The sequence below is a fragment of the Hylobates moloch genome, unplaced genomic scaffold (genome assembly GCF_009828535.3).
Source record: "Hylobates moloch isolate HMO894 unplaced genomic scaffold, HMol_V3 SCAFFOLD_1, whole genome shotgun sequence".
Taxonomy (NCBI): domain Eukaryota; kingdom Metazoa; phylum Chordata; class Mammalia; order Primates; family Hylobatidae; genus Hylobates; species Hylobates moloch.
The window spans coordinates 233,152,802-233,176,150 of NW_026652276.1; the positions used below are offsets into that span (position 1 = coordinate 233,152,802).

Below are 23,349 nucleotides of genomic sequence, written 5' to 3' on the forward strand. Positions count from 1 at the left end.
CAGGCATGTGCCACCACACTTGGCTGACTTTTAAATTTTTTCGTAGAGGTGGTGTCTCCCAATATTGCCCAGGCTGGTCTCAAACTCCTGGACTCAAGTGATCCTCCCTCCTCAGCCTCCTAAAGTGCTAGAATTATGGGCGTGAGCTACCACACCTGCCCCTAGATATGTGTTTTTTGTCTTCCATTTGTTTTTCCCCTTTTCTCTGTCCCTTTTCTTTTTCTTTGAGTGTTTTTATATCACTGTTGGCTGGCTTCTTTGTGCCCCTTACTCGTCTCTGAATGAGCAGAGTTCTTCTGGACTAATGGCGTGTGGGTAGGCTGGGGGGGTCCTGGGCAGCGTCTGGGGGAAGCTGTGCTCTGCCCTGGACTCTTCCCTTGCCGCCTGACTGTAAGGGTGCTTGGCCTAACCTTGCCTGCTCTGCCACCCTGTGGCTCCTCACACCGGCCTGTCCTGAGCAAGGGCTTGCTGCTCCTCTGGCTCTCCTTTGCTGAGACCTGAAGTCACCGGTTCGCCTTTGGTGTCCTCACTCGTCTTGGTTGTGTTTTCACAGCCCTTGGCAACTTGCTTCTGGGATATTCAGTTTCAGGGTGTTTAGGTGTTATGTTATTGAAGACAGAGTTTCTTTTTCTGTAACTTGTTCTAATTTGGGTGGGTAATAAGAACAGAAGCCTTCAGAGAGATATTTACTCTGCCATCTTAAAGCTTTTAAGGCCCACAGCCAGATTTCTTTAATACACTTAGGGCATCCTCTATCTGTAAAATTAGGGAATTGTATAATGTGCTCGCTAACATACTTTCAGGTTAACGTGTTTATGGTTCTGATGTATTTACATGAAATTTGGGTAAACACTAAATACAGTGAGTGTTTTCTTACAGACAGAACCTCCACTCAATACACCAGAAAACAGAGAGTATCTTGCAGAAATTATGTTCGAATCATTTAACGTACCAGGACTCTACATTGCAGTTCAGGTAAAAACAGTTATTTTTGTGATTCCTAAAGCACCCGAGCTGTCTAGTAGTGGAAGAAACGGTATTTCCCAAGGTTCTCCGCTAGAAGACTGCGCTGTGTGCCCTTCCTTTTTCCACTCCCTCCCCCCGTTCCCATGCCATTCAGGACTATAGGGAACGTGTCCCGTGACTTTTATATTTATGCCATTTTTTGGTATAGACGTCGTCTGGCTCTTTTTACATGCATTAAAGTCTAACGCATTTTTATCTGGATGACAAGATATAGGTGTAGATGTGTTTCTTCTTTTGGCATCTTTGACTTACTTTGATCAGAAAAACAAAATAATTACCTTTAGAGGTTTCCCCTTTCTGATTTTGGGCTCTTATGAGTCCCGGTGTACTTGATTCTGAGGGACCCTGTGTTTTCATGAGCTCGCAGAACTTGTTCTGAAGCTGCGGTTCTTGGTGTGATGTTTTTTGGTTGTGTTTGGTCATTATTTGCCTGCCACCTTATATAAGGGAATTGAGTGAAATTTTGGGGGATAAATGAGATGGGTGTTGCCCAAATATTTTCTGCATAATACTAGTCACTTCTAAGGAGGAGGAGGAGGAAAAGTTCCATAGAAAGATGAATTTGGAGGCCGGGCGCGGTGGCTCACGCCTGTAATCCCAGCACTTTGGGAGGCCGAGGCGGGTGGATCACGAGGTCAGGAGGTCTAGACCATCCTGGCTAATACGATGAAACCCCGTCTCTACTAAAAAAATACAAAAAAATTAGCCGGGTGTGGTGGCGGGCGCCTGTAGTCCCAGCTACTCGGGAGGCTGAGGCAGGAGAATGGCGTGAACCCGGGAGGCGGAGCTTGCAGTGAGCCGAGATCGCGCCACTGCACTCCAGCCTGGGCAACAGAGCGAGACTCCGTCTCAAAAAAAAAAAAAAATGAATTTGGGCGGTGCTGCATCCTGCAGCCCGAGAGGGCTGATTCACAGTGCCTGTCAGCACAGTCCAGGCTCTGAGGATTCCTGTGTCAAAATCTATGTATTCTAGCACTTCCAAATTCATTTAACTACAGCTCTTCCCCTGGCTAACTTATTTATATTCCACGGCATTATGGAAACACTTTAGGAGACATAAGACTGGTGGTTCTCAAAGTGGTCTGTGCAGTATGTTTACCTGGAGAATGTTTTTTAGAAGCACAGATTTTGGGCTTCATCTTCGACCAGGGTTTTCCACCCTCAGTGCTTTGGGCTGGGTAGTCCTTTGTTGTGGGCGCTGCCCTGTGCATTGCAAGGGGCTTAGCAGCATCCCTGGCCTCTGCCCACTAGAAGACAGCAGCCCCACCTCAAGCCTCCCTGCCCTGACAAAGAAAATGGTACCGGATGTTGCCAGATGTTCCCTTTGGGGCAACATTTTCTTTGGTTGAAAAATTACCCTGTACCTTCCAGATTAGAATTTCTGGGTATGAAGCCTAGTAATCTGTATTTTAAACAACTCCACAAGTGACCTCATTGCCATTCTGTGGCCCTACGCCAGAAACCAATGAATTAGAAACTAAAATCTTATGATTCTATAATGAAATATCTTTTTCACTGGCTTTTCTTTGTAAAACTTTAGGTTTTTTTCTTTCTTTCTTTCTTTTTTTTATTTTTGAGACAAGGTCTCACTGTGTTGTCCAGGCTGGAGTGCAGTGGTGCAATTATGGCTCACTCTAGCTGCGTCCTTCTGGGCTGAAGGGATCCTCCCACCTCAGCCTCCCAAGTAGCGGGGAGTACAGGTGCGTGCCACCATGCCTGGCTAATTTTTGTATTATTTGTAGAGATGGGGTTTCACCATGTTGCCCAGGCTGGTCTCGAACTCTTGGGCTCAAGTGATCTGCCTACCTTGGCCTCCCAAAGTGTTGGGATTACAGGCATGAGCCACCACATTCAGCCAGATTCCTTTATTGAAAACTTGACTCCTATAGTTTTAAGTACTCCACATTTTCATGTTAGTTGTCCAAGTTTGAATTGGAATTTGAGGCACAGGGGTTACAGGATGGATAGGAAAAGGAAAGAGTTACTTAGACATATTAAGTAAGAGAGTTTGTTGATTGGACCTGGAAGGAGCAGGTAGATGCTTTAGAAGGAGTTCCCACGTGTGAGTGGTTTCCATGTCTTTTCTCCAGGCAGTGCTGGCCTTGGCGGCATCTTGGACATCTCGACAAGTGGGTGAACGTACGTTAACGGGCATAGTCATTGACAGCGGAGATGGAGTCACCCATGTTATCCCAGTGGTAAGCAGAATAGTTAATATATAAGTCTCTGTAGGCTTAACACCTGATTCGAGGTAAGGATGGAATTAAAAAAAAAACACCCTTCTGTAACAAAAATACATTTTAGATGATAGTTGTACTTAGAAAAGATAGTAAAAGTTTTTTATTTTTTTTGCCACCTTATATAAGGGAATTCCCCAAGTATGTGGGAAAGAATGAAAAATATGGCCAATTATTGTGGCTTTGGCAATTTTCAATTCATGGTGGCATAGTTCTACAGTCAGAATGTCAGAGAATGTCCAGGATGTCTCCGGATCTTCAGAGCCTCTGCTTGATCCCCATGGGTGTAACATCAACGAGAACATTTTCCGGGGTTATTTTGACATGTTGGGAGATAGACACCCATTTTGGATGTTCAGTTTGTAGGTTCAGTGCATGGCCATTTGAAGGAGCACATCTGTGTTCTGTGAAAAGATGTGAATGGCAACCAGCTCAGGCTTGGAAAAATTGCTTTTTGTTTAAAAATTTATTTAAGGGCTGGGTGTAGTGGCTCAGGCCTGTAATCCCAGCACTTTGGGAGGCCAAGGCGGGCAGATCACTTGAGGTCGGGAGTTTGAGACCTGCCTGACCAACATGGAGAAACCCTGTCTCTACGAAAAATACAAAATTAGCCAGGTGTGGTGGTGCATGCCTGTAATCCTAGTTACCTGGGAGGCTGAGGCAGAAGAATCGCTTGAACTCGGGAGGCGGAGGTTGCGGTGAGCCGAGGTCACGCCATTGCACTCCATCCTGGGCAACAAGAGCGAAACTCCGTCTCAAAAAAAAAAAAAAATTATTTAAAAGCCTAGAAGGGGAGATTGTACATTTTGGCTTGCAGAAGGCTCTGCAATACCACTTTTTGGTTTCAGAGAAGTGATTCCTAATTTGGGTTTCAAGAGATCTCTGAATTTTTCTTTTGGTCCAATGGACTATTTAAAGGAATTATCTTAAATTCATTTTTTTGGGAAAATGTATCGGAAGTGTCTGAAGAGGGTGTTCAGAGGGAAGTCAGGCTCATCCTGGTCTTTCTCCTTTGAGGTCTCCTCAGGAACCACCATTGCTAGTTACTTCTGTTATGTTACAGATATGTTTCTGCATGTGTATATGGGGGGGTGTGTATGTGTATATATTTACATACACACACAGCTCTTTCAAAATGCAAATTAGGATTTTCAAAAAGCATTTCATTTAATTGAAAAAGTAGTCACCATTTCATTTTGAGAAGGTGATGGGACGATGTACTAATACTAATGCCTTTAATTCCTTGAAGGTTAGGAATCACTGCAGTGGAAAGGCTTAATGGTCGATGTGCCTACAGTCAGGGAGAAAAAAGCCAACTTCCCACCCCTATACCTTGTACTCCTGGCCATGTGTCCTTCCTGTGGGGAGGAGAGGTGGCTGCCCTGCCCTGTGAAGTGTGCTCTAGACTTCAGCCCCCTTCAAGCCAGTCTCAGCACTCCTTTCCATGGATCTCGAGAAGAGTTAGTGCCCTGGGTGCAGAGCACTCACCGAGAACTAAGGCTGCCGTTTCCTCAGAGAGCTGCGCTGCTGAGATCCAAGATGAGGCCCCCGTAGGCCCCTGGCCTGCACCCCATTTGGTTCTTTGCCTATTTCTTATGTCTGATTTAGGAAAAGGAAAGAAAATACATTTCACAGCGTGTCCAGGCCCACCAAGAAAGTTGTTTGAAAAGATTTTTAATCGTATCTTAGTTCAGTTTTTCCCCCAGCTATAAAAATTACATTAGTCATTGAAAATTTGGAGGAAATAGAAAAATTTGAAAAAATAAAATTACCTTTAAAGCCGCCCAAAGACCCGTATTATACTTTTAGCTGTGTAGTCTTTAAGCTCTTTTTCTTTTTTTAGAAGGTGGAGTTTCACTCTTGTTGTCCAGGCTGGAGTGCAATGGCATGATCTCGGCACACTGCAACCTCTGCCTCCCAGGTTCAAGCGATTCTCCTGCCTCAGCCTCTTGAGTAGCTAGGATTAGAGGCATGTGCCACCATGCCTGGCTAATTTTGTATTTTTAGTAGAGACGGGGTTTCTCCATGTTGGTCAGGCTAGTTTCGAACTCCCGACCTCAGGTGATCTGCCCGTCTTGGCCTCCCAAGGTGCTGGGATTACAGGTGTGAGCCACTATGCCCGGCCTAGGCTCTTTTTCTAAGCCACGTGTGCATGCGCGTGCACACACACACACACACACACACTTTAAACACAATTGGAATGTCTCATGTCTGGTTTGGGATTCTACATATAATACAATCCTAAGGTTATATTTTGCATATTAATTTAACCCTAATTTTTTTCTCTTGTGGTTAAATATTCTGTGAAAATATATTTAAGAAGTACATAATTTATTTTTCTGTTGTTGGATGTGTATCTTGTTTTAATATTTTTACCACTGTCATGAGTTGATATTTATTTAACAGTATTTTAGAAAATATTACGTGTAATGCATAGAATATAGTAATTGTGAATAGTTTATGTGTTAGAAAGCTAATATTATTTTTATGGGTTTAAGTTGATTTTTAGTAATTTATACTTATCTTTTATCTCCATCTTAAAATACTTCACAAATACTTGGACTGTGCAGAAAGGCTAAATCTTTTTTTGCTTCTAGAAGTTAGGTATATCAGAAAAAAACCATAGGAGGAATTCAGTAAGTTGTCCTTGCAACTTTACTGGTGACTAGATGCAACTATTAGAATGAATACATCTGTAAAATGAAGTCAGCGTTTCACTTCTGTTCCCTTCTGTCTCACTTGGGGATTGTGGCACAGAAGCTGTACAGATGTGCTGTAACGTGAAACCTGAGTGTCTTTACCGGCTGATCCAGCGGTAGGCGTTGTCCACTCTGACGGTCAGCATCCTGCCCATCCCCTATAGAACAAGCTGGATGTGTGTCCAAGCCTGTGGCTCCTGTGGCAGGTCTGTGCCCACAGGAAGGCTGATGAGGGAGCTTTGGGCCCATCATTGCTGTGGGCATGTGGACACTTGACACCGGCCCTGCCATTGATTGGCCCAGGTTGTGGTCACCCTCCTTTCCTGGCCCCTCACAGACATGCCTTCACTGGCTTAGGGAGGCAGTGGAATGAGAGGCTCCCAACCCCCAAAACCAGTGCTATGTGCTCGACACACGCAGTTTCATCTGAACTGTATTATTGGCCCCAGCAGGGTATTGTTTGCCCCATACGATGGACAAACACGCTGAGGCTGAAGCATGTGAAACTTGCAAATGTGGAGCCAGGATTTGAGTCCAGGTTGTTAGAATCTAAGCCCTATGTATTAACCAAATTGCTGACTTTTAAACATAAGTAGATTTATAGTTGGCTTAACAATTTATAAATAAAACTTTTTCCTTTTTGTTAGGGAAAAAAATCTATTGGGTTTAGTGTTCTCACAGACAGCATTACTTTTTGGAAATGAACTATCTTATGTGGTTTTTCTTTTCATATCCCTAATGAAGACATCATTTGGTTGCTTTTGGAGCGTGTCAGCTTATTGGAATAATCTGGAATTTTGAATATTAATGGAATTGCATATGCAGTCATTTTGAAAGACCTTCTGTACCGAGCTTGCAGAGGGTGGGGATTCTGTAAATGCTTGTCAGTGCTGTGAGGGACAGACAGGGAGGCCGAGACAGGAAACCTCGTGAGTCCAGGCTGCTCTCCACCACGGAATCACTAACACAGCTGTTCTGCCTCCTCTTCTTCCCTAGGCAGAAGGTTATGTAATTGGAAGCTGCATCAAACACATCCCGATTGCAGGTAGAGATATTACGTATTTCATTCAACAGCTGCTAAGGGAGAGGGAGGTGGGAATCCCTCCTGAGCAGTCACTGGAGACCGCAAAAGCCATTAAGGTAAAAACAGACGGGAAACCGGCTGGTTTGGGGGTGAGAGAGATGGTGTTCTGCATACTTCCCCTCGGTGCCATCATCCCCACTCCTCCTTTCCTTCCTCTCCCCTTCCCATGAGTGTGGAGCTTGATTTGTTTTACCCCTTGAGTTAAGTGGGCTGAAGATGTAAAACTTAACCTCTTCCCAACTAGATGCTCTGATGTTCCAGCTGTCACTGAGAATAGCTTGGTAGCTGGTGCAGTGTACCAGCATCCAGAGGCAGCATTGTTCAGCTGGAGCCTCACTGCCGGAGCCTCATCTACCAGAGCGCTCCTTCCATACTGCCTCCATGCTTCACTGTAGAATCAGGAGGCGACCGCAGCAGCAGAACACTGCCACCCTAGGATCCAGAGCTATTGCACAAAATTCACACACAGGTGTGGGTGTGACGTGTGGCCATAAGCATCTTCTTCCTTTACGGCACAGTTTCTGAGTGTAGCGGACCTTGATGGGGGTGAGCCTGACACCCACCCTTCTCCTCACTGCCTTCCTCCCTTCTCAGCACCTCGTAACTGAGGCTGGTTGAAGGAAAGGAAGCACCAGAGATGATTCCCCAGGTGTTTTTAGGTCAGGAGGCACTGGCATGAGGCAGGCTGTGCAGTTGGGTATGACCTGCCCTGCTTTACCTGGGACCAGAGATTCCTGGGAAGGGGGCTCTCAGCGCTGAAATGGTGACGTGGGGAAGACGTGGTCCCTTCCAGATATCTCAGGGGAAGGTTTCCCGAGGTATCATTAGACATTCTTTTCTAGACTAAAATATTTCTTAAGGGGTTACCTTCCCCTTTCTTTGCCTTTCCTCCATGGAAGAATATTTGACTATTTGATCCAAGCTCCCTTGCCACTCCACATCTGTTAGAAATGTAAGTCAGAATTGAGCCCCTTCATAGTGGCTCACACCTATAATCCTAGGGCTTTGGGAGGCCAAGGTGGGAGCGTTGCTTGAGGCCAGGGGTTCGAAACTAGCCCAGGCGATATAGCGAGATCTCGTCTCTATTTCAAAAAAGAAAAAAAAGAAAGAATTGAGCCTTTTGTTATTGATGGCCAGGGTCCACTCCAGTGAGTCTGAGTCCTCCCTATTTCCTCCGGGATTGCTGAGCAGCACTGCCAAGGAGGGGCTTTCCTGACCCTCGTGCTGGGCCTTCACCTCTCCTCACGGGCTGTCGGGGTTCCAATTTGGACCCTGAAATCTGGGCTGATGTGCTCGATGTGACTGTGTGTCTCCCCGCTGTGAAGGCTGGGAGTAAAAGAGACTCCGTTCATAGCCTCCGAATCAGCTGCCCTGGCCCTGCTGTGTGGGGTAGCCCTGTTAGTTCTCGCCTCACTTCTCTCTTTAAAGGAACAGATCCTGAAAGGCATGGTTTAGAGCTCCCCCCGCTTCCCCTTACTGCCATGGCCTTCTGTGGTCGTGAGCAGGCCTGAGGGAGTGTATAATGTGAACACACCACCCTTGCAGCATGAATCCTGAACCTTAAGATTAAGCCTGTTACTCTGCACCCAACTCAATGGAAGCATCTCCTAGGAAGCATTTGAGTTAAGTAAGCTGAGATGCTATAGGATGTTGACCAGGCCTGTGAGGAGAAATGAATGCCTTTGTCTCCAGTCTTGTTAGATTTGAGGTTGTAATCAGCTGACCCTGTTTCTCTGTGTCATCAAAAAACACAGGGTTGTGTAACACTTCTTGCCTGTCAGTCTTCTTAAAATTCCGCTAGAGTATGTCCAAGATACCCAGAAGATGGCTTTAGAATATGTCTCAGGGATGCTAAGAAACTTTAAACTTAATACCACAAGAATGTCTTTGGAGGTCCTTGAGAGAGCCATTCCTTCCACGGTGTGCTGAGCGCCAGCTGGGCAGCCCACCTGGTGCTTCCCGTAGGCAGTGAGTACCTGGGGGTCACCTGCTGCTTTGCTCAGGCCAGCTCTAAAGACACATATCAACACAAAGGTGTCCAGGAACATTCATGTCACCAGATACTCAGGAAACACTTTGCATCCCTCAGGCTGCCTGTCGGTGCAGGGTGGTTAATTGTTAGCGAGTTCTCTCGCAGCAGCAGCAGCAGCAGCAGCAGCAGCAGCATCAGCAGCATCCTGGCGGCTCCAGTCCTCCCACCTGACTCTGCTTTTCCTTTCTCCCCCAGGACCTATCACTGTATAACCTACCATGTCATTTACTTACTATGGTTGCTTATTGTTGTCTGACTCCCAGCTAGAGTGTAATCTCAGCAGGGATCTGTGTGTTTTGCTACCTTGTGTATCCCAAGTGCCTAGACAATAAATCTGTGTTGATTGAGGGACTTGGAATACCCAGTCAACAAGGTACACTATCTCTAGGCAAAGAGATGGTGTCAGTGGAGCTGATGACAGTGCTGTGGCCAGCTCCACACCAGATTAACAACCAGCAAGTTGACAGTGGCTACCCGGCTTGTGGCATGCTGGGACCCAAATGGGACCCAAAGAAGCCGCTGCAGTCAGGTTTAGGGTGTAGACAGTGCTGCACGTGGTAGTTGAGGCTGCAGCATGGGTCTGCTGGTCCAGTGTGGACAACAGTGAGGTGCCAGGGCAGGCCATAGGGGGCACCTGAGAGGAACAAGGCAAGACGAGGTGCTTTCTAGACACCTGTAGACATCATTTCAGATATGATAGCGATAGAATTGGAAAGACCAAGGCTGAGATTAATAGCTGAGTTGCAGAGAAAGCAGACTGACCTGTCCAAAGTCCAAGTGTAACCATGTCTAACATGAAAGACGATGGAATATAGGCTTGACGCATATCCACACTGGAGTTACGATGGGGGTGGTTCTGATCCTAGGGTGTGTTTACTGCATGGGGTTCCTTGTTATTTGTCTGAGGGCAGAGACACTGGGCAGTTGTTAATGCCTGGCAACATCTTTGTGTGTGTATGCAGGAGAAATACTGTTACATTTGCCCTGATATAGTCAAGGAATTTGCCAAGTATGATGTGGATCCCCGGAAGTGGATCAAACAGTACACGGGTATCAATGCGATCAACCAGAAGAAGTTTGTTATAGACGTTGGTTACGAAAGGTTCCTGGGACCTGAAATATTCTTTCACCCAGAGGTAAGATGTTTCTTTTTTTGTGTGCTCAAGTGTGTGCATGGAGCGATACTGCCACCCAGAGTGCAGAAAGAGCAGTTCCCAGTGAAGGGCCTGTGAGCAGGGTGGCTGTCACTCCATCTCCCTGCATCCCCCGTGCAGTTTGTCTGCTTGACAGTTGTTCAGTTTGCCTCTCCGTAGAGCTGGTTATCTGTTTTAATAGTTAAGGGTGGGTTATACCACAAATAGTTAGGAAGACTTTTAGGAGCAATAGATGATAATAGAATTAAAAGTAATCTCCAAGGGTTGTGAGTGGTCACATGTTAGCATTACAAGTAGCTAATCTCAAGGACTATATGGAGGTTGTTGCCTGTGCATAAGAGTGGGATAATATATAACCTTTCTATCTTTGGTGATTGCCCTTCCTAACTTCTAATTTTAACCCTGGACAGTTGGTCCTGCTCTGTTCCTGCTGCAAGTTTGGTAAAGCTTCTAAGGCCAGCATTTCTATTATTTAGATAATCTTAAGAATTAGAAATGTCATCATTTTAACTAGTAGTCACAAGGAATTATTAGTACTTTTGCAGAAAGCAGTAATTAAGAGGCACATTTTAAGATTTACATATAATGCATTTTATTTATATTTTGGTGTATATCCCTGGCTAATTCAGTTTATATTCAGTAGGTGGGTTATAAACTGCTGTTTGTTTTTAGATGTGTATATGACTATTTTGTACAGAGAAACAGCATAGAATGTATACCTCACTAGTAATCTGAAGAATAAAATAATAACAATGATAACCTAGTGAATGCTCACTTTTAATAGTATTGATTTGAAATGGACACAGAACAGTCAAATGTCCAGTGAACAGCTGGTGAGCAACTGAATGTCCTCCTGCTTCCTCTCAGAGTGCACATTCAAGCTTACTTTGATTTTTAAAATATTTCAAATGAAATGTAATTGAGTTGAATTAGTTATACTTTAGCTTATTTAACTTATGGAATTGAATCTATGGCTGTTTATTCAATAACGTGATTATCGTGTGGATTGTTTCATGTTAAACAAACACTTCTCATTAAACAAAACACTTCCCTGCATCTTCTAGACCAGGTTTAATTAATCTTTCATTGAACCTGTTTCTTTTTCCTTATATCCTAATTTTCTCATAATACGAATATTGTCAAATGATATGTCAAAGTCATGTTTCTCACTGCGTGTCACGTAGATCATGCACACACTCTCCACTGCTCTTACTAGGCTGAATCACTGTGTATTCATGGGGTGGGGATGGTCTGTCTGTGTTGTTGTTGGTATTTTTTCTTCACTAAATCCATACGTTTTACCTCATGAGGAGAAATGTGTCATCACCACCCCACGCACACGTAGTCACGTGGGATTCATTTGGCATATACTTCATTCCAATGTGAATTCTTTTAAGTTATAATAAATTGTATATTTGTTAAAGTTACTTTAAGGAAGTGTTCATGTTGTTCTATTTGAGAGAAATGTGTAATGTTTCTTCTATATTGATATACAATTCAGTTTGCCAACCCAGACTTTATGGAGTCCATCTCAGATGTTGTTGATGAAGTAATACAGAACTGCCCCATTGATGTGCGGCGTCCACTGTATAAGGTATGAGCTGCCTGGGTAAGGTGTTTTGATTTCATTCCACAATTAAAGGCCCATAATTCTTAGAAGATGGTATTACTATCAATTACTAGTAGATATTCCTGTTTCACCTTCTGTTTCATAGGATTTGTTAAAGACAGTATAATTTTAAGAGAAAATGGAAATATGACTCAGTTAACTAGAATTTTTATTTTATTTTATTTTATTTTGGAGACGGAGTCTTGCTCTGTTACCCAGGCTGGAGTGCAGTGGTGCAATCTCGGCTCACTGCAACCTCCACCTCCCGGGTTCAAGCAATCCTCCTGCCTCAGCCTCCTGAGTAGCTGGGACTACAGGTGCGTGCTGCCACGCCCAGCGAATGTTTTTTTGTATTTCAGTTTAGACAGGGTTTCACCGTGTTGCTCAGGCTGGTCTCGAACTCCTGAGCTCAGGCAATCCACCTGCTTTGGCCTCCCAGAGTGCTGGGATTACAGGCATGAGCCACCATGCCCGGCCAACTGGAAGTATTTAAGTATTGTAAATATATTTTATTATTATCTGACAAGACATATTTTAAGTTGGACAGTTTTAGCCACACATATCGATTGAAAGTAAGAGCGATGCCCTCCCCCATGCTTTCCGTGAACTCCATTGATTTCGTTTCATGCATATTTGGGTTTGGTGCCGATGCGGTGTCGTCAGATAGAAGTTAGAGCCCCAAATGGGACAGTCAGATAGAATATGCTCATGGTTTTTTTTTTTTTTCAAAATTCTTGGATTGCAGGGAATTTTGAAACCTGGAATGAGGAAAATCTAGTCTATGTGATTATTGAGTAAAAAGAAATCCTGCTGACAGCCAGAGATGGCCAGCAGGAGGTGATGGGCAGTTAGCCTTTCTGCACCTTTAATCAGTCTTTGCTTGAGTGAGTTGCGCTGTCAGCTCAGTGGCATGACTCACTCGCCTTATTCAGACTCAGGTCGCTGAATTGTACAGAGAAGAGAATCAGGCTCAACGGCCAGCACTCAGCATTGCGTCACCTGTACCTTGGAATACTATGTAGCTTTTAAAAAGAATGAGGTAAATCAATATAAATTCAGATGAAAAGATAGCTACAGTATATATTAAGTGAAAAAGGAACTTGTAAAATTTACATATTTCATTTTATATAAAATATAGTTGGCATATTTTTTGAATTATGTATGCTAAACTCTTAAAGTAAATAACGTATCTTTGGGGTGGAATGATGGATAACTTTTACCTTCTCCATTTTGTGTTTGAAAGTTGTTTGAAATTTTATTGTTAAAATTTTTTTATAATTAAAATTTTTTTCTGTTTAGATGACTTTTGTGGATGTAAACAAATTATAGTTCAGTTTTTACTGCATATTCTTAAACACTTGTCTAATAAAAAGTACAAAGAAAGGGAAACTAAAAAGAGACTGGAGTATGAAAATTAAGAAAGATGGCAGGTCATGCCCTTCCCACTTCAATCCCACCTGACATTAGCTGTGTCTTCTCATCAGTGAAAGCAGCAGCAGGGAGCGATGTTCAATCTTAATCCCATCACAAAGCAGAGGAAACTGCCAGCAGTTGCAGATTGCTCCTATGGGGTGGGAATTTTCTTGTTTGACAGTTTAGCTCCCTGGACTTTATAGAAGTTTTGGAGTAGAGATGGTCTTGGAGACCATGTAGATGGAGCCCCATATTTAGTAGATAATGACACTGAGCCCCAGAGTTGGGAAAAGGTGGCAAAAGTCGCCTGGGTTATGTGCTAGGTGAGATCACGTGGCTGCCAAGTGGCATGGTTGGCTTTTAAGCCCGTTTCCCGCGTCTTTGAAAACTCATGCCTTTCCACCATATCACACTGAAAATTATGTAAAATGTGGAGGGAAGAGGATTCTTCTTTTTGTTGCCCGCGCTGGAGTGCAGTGGCGTGATCACAGCTCACTGCAGCCTTGATCTCTTGGGCTCAAACGATCCTCCTGCTTCAGTCTCCCAAGTAGCTACAGGCACATGCCACCACAGCCAGCAAGATGATTCTTCAAAGAGGGAAACCCTGTCCCTGACCACTTTGTCACTAGGATAATCATTTCTTCTCTGTGGCTTTCAGAAGGGTGTAGCTTGGCCCTGGCTGTCAAGTTTGTGCAGAATAAATCCTGTTTTCCCTTAGCCATCTTGGTTTTTTTGTACAGGACCTCTCCAGTGTTATGAGTACCTTGCAAGTGATAGAGAATTCAAGTAGGATTGAGAGGTGGAAGGATTGAATGTCCTAGGGCTGGCCATGCTTTCTCCTTTGTCACATAGCTGAGCTCTATGCCCCGTTGTGGGAAAGGAGAGACATGAAGGAGGTCACCTCCTTTGCCATCTTTCTAAGTTAGAGTAGACCAGAAGATGTTACGAGAAAAATTAATCCAAAATCTCAGTGTTTAGCAGCAAAGGTTTATTTCTTTGCACATGGTTCATGTCTGGTGGGGTCAGCAGAAGGCTCTGCCACCATGTTGTGGCTGCCTTTCTGGAACACATCGCCTCAGGTCCCGGCTGCCGGGGAAGAGACAGCTGGCGGGTCATTCTACCCCTCCTCCATGGGCCGTCACGTGGGCCAGCCTCCACCGGGCACTGGAAGCGGGAGGGTGATAGAATGTTTGGTGGGCACCACTGCCTCTCCTGTAGCCACCAAGAAAGGGACTTCTTTCCAAAGTATGGAGCTTGATGACTAAGTTGAAGTTTAATATTGAGGCCTAAGAATGCCCGTTTCTGTGCATTAGCCTGCCAGGTAACAGCTGCTGTAGTGTTTTTTTTACCCATGGTGATATGAGACCGGGAGTTGGCCAACTTTTTCTGTAAAGGGCCAGATGGCGAATCATTTTGGCTCTGCAGGCCGTATGGTCTGTGCTGCATTTATTCAGTTCTGCCAGAGCAGCCGAAGACTGTGTTGAACGACTAGGAGTGGCTGGGTTCCTGTAAAGTTTTATTTACAGAAGCAGGAGAGAGCCTGTTGTAGACATGTGAGGAGTTACTTATGAAAGCCTCATTCCAGTACTGTCTGGGTTGGCCTGTGATAATTATCTGTGGACCCTCCTTAGGTGGTGCCTGTCGAGGTGCGGCCTTTGCTAGTTCCTCAGCAAGTCAGTGCTGCCTTTAGGAAAGACTGTGGAAGAGTCACTGCTAAGCTCTGCTCACAGCCCAGGGTAGAGTCACACACTCCTTGGCTAGGGCTCCTGCTGACTTGGTTTCTGGAAGCTGTCGGCCCTCCCAGATGGACTCACTGTGTGGGATGGACGAGGGTCCCTCCAGAAGCAGTATCTGAGCAGCAAAGCTGCACTGACAAGGTTCGCTCCTGCTTGGTGCAGTCCCTGCTCTGCTCCCTTCTCTAACTCCTTTTGCTCCTAAGTGCAGCGGAGAGCATGCCCCGAATCATCTGTTAGCAAGTGCACAGATCGATAGGTTTGTGGTTTTTAAAAATAATTCTAAAACACTGTTCTGGTTAGAAGACGTGCTGCAAATACTTCTGCAGAGCACGCAGTCGCCTTTCTCTGGACAGCCGCGCATTCCTGAGTCTTAGGGGTGTGCCTTTCCTCTGTCTACTATGCGGCGCTTCCAACCTGCTGGGCCACTCTTGCCGGGTAAGACGCCCTCTCTCCAGGAGTGATGCGGCCGATTCCTGACCTCTGCTACCTGTGTGCTTTCACTGGTTCCACAGCCTCATTTGGTGAGCTGTGCTAGCCACATAGACCAACAGAGTGGGTGCCCTGAAGGTGTGCTTTTGGCTTCAGAAGAGGTGGTCTCTCTCCCTCTGCCACACCTGCGCCTTGAGGCGCTCGTCTGGACCAGTGGGGCTGGGCTGTTTATATTTCAAGGGATGGTTGGTAGGAGTGAGCACTACGAAGCAAGTAGGAGGTGTGTATTTTAGGTTCTGCTGAAACCCTCCTGGCCACTGAGTTATGTTACTCAGACTAACAGACGAGGAGAGGACAAGAACATAGAAGGTGAGAATAAAAGATGGCTTGGAAAATTTAGAATCTTTTTTCCCCTAGCTTTATTGAAATATAATTTTTAATTTTTATGAGTACTTAGGTATATTATTGAGGTATATTGACAAGTAAAAATTGTGTATGTATATGTATATATATATACACACACACACACAAGAGCAGGAAAATTGTGTATATTTAAGGTGTACAGTGTGATGATTTGATACAGGTATATACATCGTGGAATGCTTACCACAATCAAGCTAATGAACACATCCATCACCTCACACAGCTGCCTTTTCCAGTGTGTGCAGTGAGAATATGTAAGATTCCTCTCTTAGCAGATTTCTACTACACCGTACCCTCTTCCTAACTGTACTCACCATGCTGGAATTAGGCCTTCAGAGCTTGCCCATCTTCTGACTGCAGGTTTGTTCCCTTTGACTAACATCTCCCCGCTCCACAGCGCCTGGTAACTACCATTCCACTCTCTGCTTCTATGAGTTTGACTAAAAATTCAGAATCTTTAAACAAGCAAAACAGTTTTTTTAGATGAAAGTAGCCATCATCTGACTGATTTTTATTTCAGTCTGACTTGTAGACGAGAGAAGGGTATTTACACATCTGCTTTATCTGTTCCGCCTCCAGGAATGACAGGGGCGGGGCCTGCGGGGAAGCCTCTGTGTGAGAGCAGGTGAAAATCAGCCTCGGCCTGCCATGGGCTTCATCCAGGAGATTAAAATGGACCAGAGTCTGGGTCCCACCCTGGGAGATTCTGATGTAATTGGGCTTGGGCTGGGTGGAGCCTGGACACCTGGATCTTAAAAGCTTCCCAGGTGACTCCAATGTGCTGCTAACTTGAGAACTGCCATCAGCGCCAGCCCACTGTTGGATCAGCCAGTGTTTAGTAACTTGCAGGCTTTACTTGAGGGGGAAGCCAATTTGAATTGCTTTGTAATGTAATGGATGTCTTTCTACTTCTCAGTTCTATTCAGGAGGTACTTGAGTACCTACTAGGTACAAGACACTGTTGTTCAATTAGGGGATTTAAGTATGTACGAGATGGTTCGGTTCTTGTCTTCAAGAGCTTATAAAAAAGCTAAAAATACTGAAATAACTCTGATGGGAACCACTACAAGCTAAATGTCATTAAAGTGAATCATGCAAATTATGGTAATTGAGAGAAGGGGCAGATTGCATTTAATTAGAGGGGATCAAGAAAGGCTTTGAGAAGCTGCCATCTGAGCTGAGTCTGAGAGCTTGGCCTGCAGAGCTGGGGGTGGGTGGACAGGCCAGGTGGAGGGAAGATAATGAGCGCAGATAGGAGAGTGGGCATATGCCTGCGGCGCCTGTTTTGGCCAGAGCCTACAGTGGTGGGGAAGGTAGTGGGAAACAAACCTAGGACGGAGAGTGGGGCCAGCAATAAAATGTCTTTAGCCTGCTCCAGCAGTCTGGGTCCAGCAGTGGGTTGGGAGTTGTTAAAAACTCTTCATGAAGTTTGTGAAGCAGATGTGAATACATCTGCTATAGCAAAGGGATTGATTTTTCTGTAACAAATTACTTGAATTGAATATATATAATTATGTTAATGCATTTTAAACTAGAGAAGCATGTTGCAGGGTAAATGAGTTATATATATAAAATAAATATATACTTATTATTTAGAGACAGAGCCTTGCTCTGTCACCCACGCTGAAGTGCAGTGGTGTGATCACAGCTCACTGCAACCTCGACCTCCTGGGCTCAAGCAGTCCTCCCACCTCAGCCCCTCAAGTAGCTGGAGCTACAGGCGTGGGCGGCCACTTGCATCTAATTAAAAAATTTTTTTTGTAGAGTTGAGGTCTTGCTCTGTTGCCCAGGCTGGTCTTAAACTTAGCCTGGCCTCAAGTGATCATCCTGCCTCAGCCCCAAAGCACTGGGATTATAGGCGTGAACCACTGCGCTGGCTCTATTTTTAATTTTTAATGTTTAAGAGTATGTTTAAATACCTTTAATATTTGAAGAGAGAAAATCAGAAGAAAATAAATATCATTGGTGTTTTTCATCTTTTCAAATAGGTGTTTTATTCAGATGAAGTCCTGGTTGAAGTGTAATATGTGAACAGATAAAAAGGTAGCTGCTCTGGTTTGGTCAGGCTAGTGGGCAGAGAAGGTTCCAGAGCTCTGCTCTTTTAGCCCCAGTTCCACACTAATATCCCTCATAACTTCTATTTGATGCTTCCTGTTGATAAATCCCCAAATGGCATGATTTTGTCTTACTGGGAAGGGAAGGCTGATGTTAACAACTGGAAATTGGACATTGACTTGCCCAGCCCACAAGAACATTAAGACACCTGTTGCCGTGGGAGGCCGGTGGAGATGTGGATGGCGGAGCTCCGCCACTGTGGCAACATCGAGTAATGTCAGTGAGCACCTGCAGAGCGCCAGGTCCCACTGTGGGCGCTGAGCAGCCAGGGCATGTCAGGGCTGTGCTGGGAGAGCCGCAAGAGCCTGGGGTGGGCCTCCGTGTGGATAGGAGTGTGAGGATCCGGGTCCGTGCTCTCCAGTGGTGCTCGGTGGTGATGGCAGTGTCTGTCTCTGTGCTACCCAGGGTGGCCACTGAGACCCTGAAATGTGACTGGTGCAGCTGAGGAACAGCGTTTTAAACTTTAACTGTTGTGAGTTAAAATTGCCATATGTGGCTGACGGCCATCCTATGGGATGACTCAGATCAGCTCAGGTCGGAGTGAAGGCTGGTGTGACCTGGTCAGTGCAGGGAATGCAGCATGGGAGGGGAAGGGTTTTCCAGCAGCAGGATCTGTGTGCAGCGCTAGGGTGAAGGAGAGTAGTGCGATCCTGTGGGTCTGGAGGGAATTTAGCCTCCCTGGACCTCATGTTTGAACTTGGGAATGGGGAGTGTGAAGCCTGGGATGTGCTTGGGACCAGATTACACAGGACTTATGGGGAAGGCACAGGGGCCACCATTACCAACTGGGGCTCCGAGGAAAGACAGGCGTATCCACCTGGAGGGGCCTCGCATGGAGTTAGAATTTATCCTGAGGGCGTTGATGATTTTCTGCAGGGGTGTAACGTGACCCAACTTAAGTTCTAGAAAAGTGCTTGGGCTGCACCAGGGGATGTGGATTGGAGATGGAGTTTGGATTTAGGAAGGCCACTGTAGAACCACGCGGAGGCAGGACAGTGCCCATATTGGGAAGTGGCTGTAGGTGGCTCATGGAGGAAGCCGGGAGAGGAGAGAGGCTCCAGAGCATAGGTGAGAGCTCGACAAGTGGGAGGAAAAGGTTCAGGGTTCTTGCTGCTTATCTAGGAGGGTGGGGGGTCATTTACTGACAGGAGATACAGGAGCAGGGCACCCTTCTGAGGCAGCGGAAGACTAGGTCTAGGTTGGTGGAGATGTTGAGTTGCATTTGTAGGTTGGAGGCTTTGCAGGTCTGGGCCAGACATGGAGATTTGAGGACCAAAGGTGTGCTCACAGAAATAAAAGGTCTGCAAATGGATGTCACCAAGGGAGAGTAGCAGGTGAGGACAAGATGGCCTTAACCTGAACCAGCAGAAAGGTCAGGCTTTTAAGGATGAGCAGAGAAAGAAGGCCAGAGAGATCGTTAGTCAGGGCTCTTCAGAAACAGAACCAATAGCGGGTATCTCACGATCTCTTTTTCTTTTAAGAGATGGGGTCTTGCTGTGTTGACCAAGCTGGTCTCGTACTCCTGGGCTCGAGCCTCCCAAAGTGCTGGAATTACAGATGTGAGCCACCACACCTGGCCACTATCTCTATCTCTATATTATCTATAAAATGTAAGGAATTGGCTTGCTTTCAGGCTGGCAAGCCCAAAATTTGTAGGAAGGCTGGCAGGCTGGAAACTCAGGCAGAATTCCTTCTCGGGGAGATGAATTCCTTCTTGAGGAAATCTCAGTTTTTGTTCTTGAGACCTTCAGCTGGTTGGATGAGGCCCAACCACATTATAGAGGGTAATCTTTCCTTCATGTTGACCACATCCACAGAACACCCTCATAGCAACACCTCGGTTAGTGTCTGGTTAAATCACTGGATGCTGAGCCCTGACCAAGTTGACACGCAAAATTAACTGTCACAGAAGTCAAGAAGGAGTTGCCTGAGAGGAGAAAGAAAACTCTAGAAGCCAGGGGGCCCTGTTAAGTGGCACTGAGAGGTCACACAGGATGAGGGTCAAGAGGTAGCCCTTGGGTTCACCACATGGGTGAGCAGCCTTGTGAGAGAAGCTGGGCAGAGGCCAAATCACAGCAGTTGCAGGCTGAAGAGGGGGTGGTTAGAGGAAAGAAGATGTGTGGGTAATCCTTGTAAGAAATTTGCCATTAGTTGTTATGTCCCTTCCATCAGGCAGCTGTTCAGAGTCGGACCTGGAGATTGGCTTGGATTTCTCCTAGGACACCGTTGGGTATCATAACAGCCCGTGTTTTAGACATAGGTTTGTTCAGACTTTGCTGGGATTGCAATCTCTGGGTTCAGTTCGACAGTAAAAAGCTCCAGTTCCTAAGGAAGTAAAACTTTTCAAGAATACAATATAGAAAGAGCAGGGGCTTCTAATAGAGCTGTCCTCTTAACCTGTCGTGGTCGTTGGCACGTGAATAGCAGGGAGAGGGGAAGGCTTGTCTGTGAGCGGTTCTTTACCTTGCACCTGCAGTTACAGAGGATGGCTGATAGGTGGCACTGTGTGTCTGTTAAATGGAGTTAGGAAGAGAGCCTCTTAGTATTACAGGAATGAAAATTTTTGTTGTTTTTAATACCACATTCGATATTAGGAACTTGCTGTTAATATAGATTTTATTTCAGATCTTTCTGACATAAATTTCAGGAGATTAATGGGTTACATGTGGCGTTTATAATGGTTTGTGCTGTGACATTCTTTTACCAGCATAAAGACAGGGCCTTTCCATCTGCAGAGGTGGTTTAAAATGGAGATTTTTATTTGGCATCATGAAATACACATTTATCCGGCAAGGTAAGGTTGCGGGCTATTGAGAAATCCAGTCGACATAGTGAAATGAATAAACAGACGGTGGCTGACCCTGGGTGGGAAGTGAGGTGTGCTGTGAGACGGGGTTGAAGGGAGAAGGGTGGTCAGAGGTTCACTGAAGAGAACTTAGAGTCTACACATGAGCAGAGTGCATAATTTCCAATCTAAAATTCATATTCAATTTAGAAAATTTGAGATGTAAAAAACACTTTTACAAAGGAGAAGTTACTCCTTTGTAGTTGCTGTTTTTTTTTTTTTTGAGACGGAGTTTTGCTCTTGTCACCCAGGCTGGAGTGCGGTGGTGTAATCTCCAGTCACTGCAACCTCTGCCTCCCGGGTTCAAGTGATTCTCCAGCCTCAGCTGGGATTACAGGTGCCCGCCACCACGCCTGGCTAATTTTTGTATTTTTAGTAGAGAAGGGGTTTTGCCATGTTTGCCAGGCTGGTCTCAGACTCCTGACCTCAGGTGATCCTCCCACCTCGGCCTCCCAAAGTGCTGGGATTACAGGTGTGAGCCATCGCGCCCGGTTGTTGCTGTTTATGTTACTTCATCCTTCCCTTTTATTTTCATGAGCTGTAAATAGGTAGATAGATATAGCCTGGTGTATTTATGTTTCATATGCTATGTATTAACAGCATTATGTCGTGAGCACTTTCTTAAGCGATTGGAATTCTTTAAAAACATGATTTGTAAGGAGGCCCGATGCTCCATGCTCTGTCTGTTTCGATACCAACTCTTTTTTCCGTATTTAGGTTTTTGACACTCTTCTAGCTTAGGTCAAGATTTATTGCATTACCAGGACATGTATGCTTTTCTGGCATAATCTGGCATACACAGGAGTCTGTAACTAATGGTGCTTTTTGAGTCAAATGATTGTGATTTGAGAATCTGCTGGCTTGAGCGAAGCAGATACTTTCTGGCTAAAATGCTGACCTGGCTCAGCTGGTTTTTGAATGTGTTTGGATTTCCAGTTGCAGTTTTGAGTGGGCTGTGGGAGGGAATGACTGTAGGCTGGTGTCAGGCAAGTGTCCAGAAGACTGCTGACCGCCAGAACGTAATCCAGGAGATTTGCTGATTTCTCACATTGTATCAGAAGTGGTAAGGGATCACTTTGTCTTCTGAATTAAGTGTTTTTTTAGAATCAATCATATTGGATTTTGGCTTTTATGGGAAGCATTTTGAGCAGTATTATTTTTAGATTGTCGTGGTCAAGAGTATAGGTGTCAGGGCCAAGCCGCGTGGGTCTCCACGTGGGCCGAGCCGCTTCCTAGCATCGTGACTGCACTCATTCCCCAGCCCCTGCGTCCTCAGGTACAGGATGGGCCACGCATAAGCGTCTCATGAAATTATTAGGTCACCCTTACACAGGCTGAAGTGTAGTGCTTGATATGTGATAAATATTACTATAGGCATAACTTGGAGATTTTGTGGGTTAAGTTTCAGACCATCCCAGTGAAGTGAATGGCACAATGAAGTGAGCCACACACATTTTTTGGTTTCCTGGTGCATATGAAGGCTATGTTTGCACTATTTTATGGTTTAAGTGTATAATAGCATTATGTCTAAAAAACCAGGGTACATACCTTCATTGAAAAAATATGTTATTGCAAAAAATGCTGATACAGAGACGTGAAGTGAGCATGTGCTGTTGGGAAAATGGCGCTGACAGACCTGCTTGGTGCTGTTTCCTCAAACCTTCAGTTGGTAACAAACACATTATGGGCGAAGTGCAATAAATGCCGTCTTCTATTGAGGCGTCCTGACCACCCTGCTGTAGACTGCACCTTGGCGCTTTTTCCCATGCCATTTTGCCCAGCCTTGCTTTATTTTTTTCTCCATAACATTCATCTCCTAATTTGCTATATATTTTAGTTATTTATACTTAATAGTTCTGTCTCCCTACCCGAAACACATCTCAAGAGGGCGACCATTTTGATATGTCAGATTCATTGCTGACCCGCGGTGCTTAGAACACTCCTGGCCTGTGCGAGGTGCTCAGTAAATGCTGCTGACCTGGTGAACGAGATGCACGGCATGCTATGGGGCCTGGGGGCTTTGCGCTCTCACAGAGGAGTCAGGGAGGGAGGGGTTGCCAGGCTGGCAAGGTGGTGAGTGAGGGCTTTCCAGGCACTAGAGACATCCCTCAGAGATGCTCAGAGTCTGCAAGACCACAGAGATGTGGAGGCCGGAGGGCAGGGGGTACAGGTTGGGGTGAGACCTGAGGGGCCTTTGTCTGCTGTCTGGGGGGTTTGACTTTAGATTTGAAGACCAACTCTATAATCTTACTGAAAGAAGTATTTCAAAAGATAGGCTCAGTAAATATTTGTTAAACTGCGAAAGTAAACAGACCTTGAGTGCAGAATCTGATTTTAGGAAGTCATGTTAAGCTGCGTGCAGGGGCTCACGCCTCTGTAGTCCCATCACTTCGGGAGGCCAAGGCAGGAGAATTGCTTGAGCCCAGGAGTTCGAGACCAGCCTGGGCAACACAGGGAGACCCCATCTATCAAAAAAAATTAGCCAGCTGTGGTGGAACATACCTATGGTCCCAGCTACTTGGGAGGCTGTGGTGGGGTGATCCCTTG

The 23,349-nt window shown here is 45.4% G+C and overlaps 1 protein-coding gene across 7 annotated transcripts in view; it reads left to right on the forward strand.

The window, feature by feature from the left end:
- ACTR3B (actin related protein 3B) overlaps positions 1–23,349 on the forward strand; it is a 1,022,089-nt gene that overhangs the window by 56,383 nt on the left and 942,357 nt on the right. For 5 of the 7 annotated variants that reach the window (XM_032762294.2, XM_032762296.2, XM_058428308.1 and 2 more), the window contains 5 exons: positions 880–975; positions 3,117–3,224; positions 6,959–7,102; positions 10,041–10,214; positions 11,734–11,826. In XM_032762294.2, coding sequence (XP_032618185.1) covers positions 880–975; positions 3,117–3,224; positions 6,959–7,102; positions 10,041–10,214; positions 11,734–11,826 — 615 coding nt within the window. Of the gene's footprint in view, positions 1–876; positions 976–3,116; positions 3,225–6,958; positions 7,103–10,040; positions 10,215–11,733; positions 11,827–12,773; positions 12,879–23,349 lie in introns of those variants that run through there. The other 2 variants (XM_058428310.1, XM_032762298.2) reach the window with 2 other exon arrangements.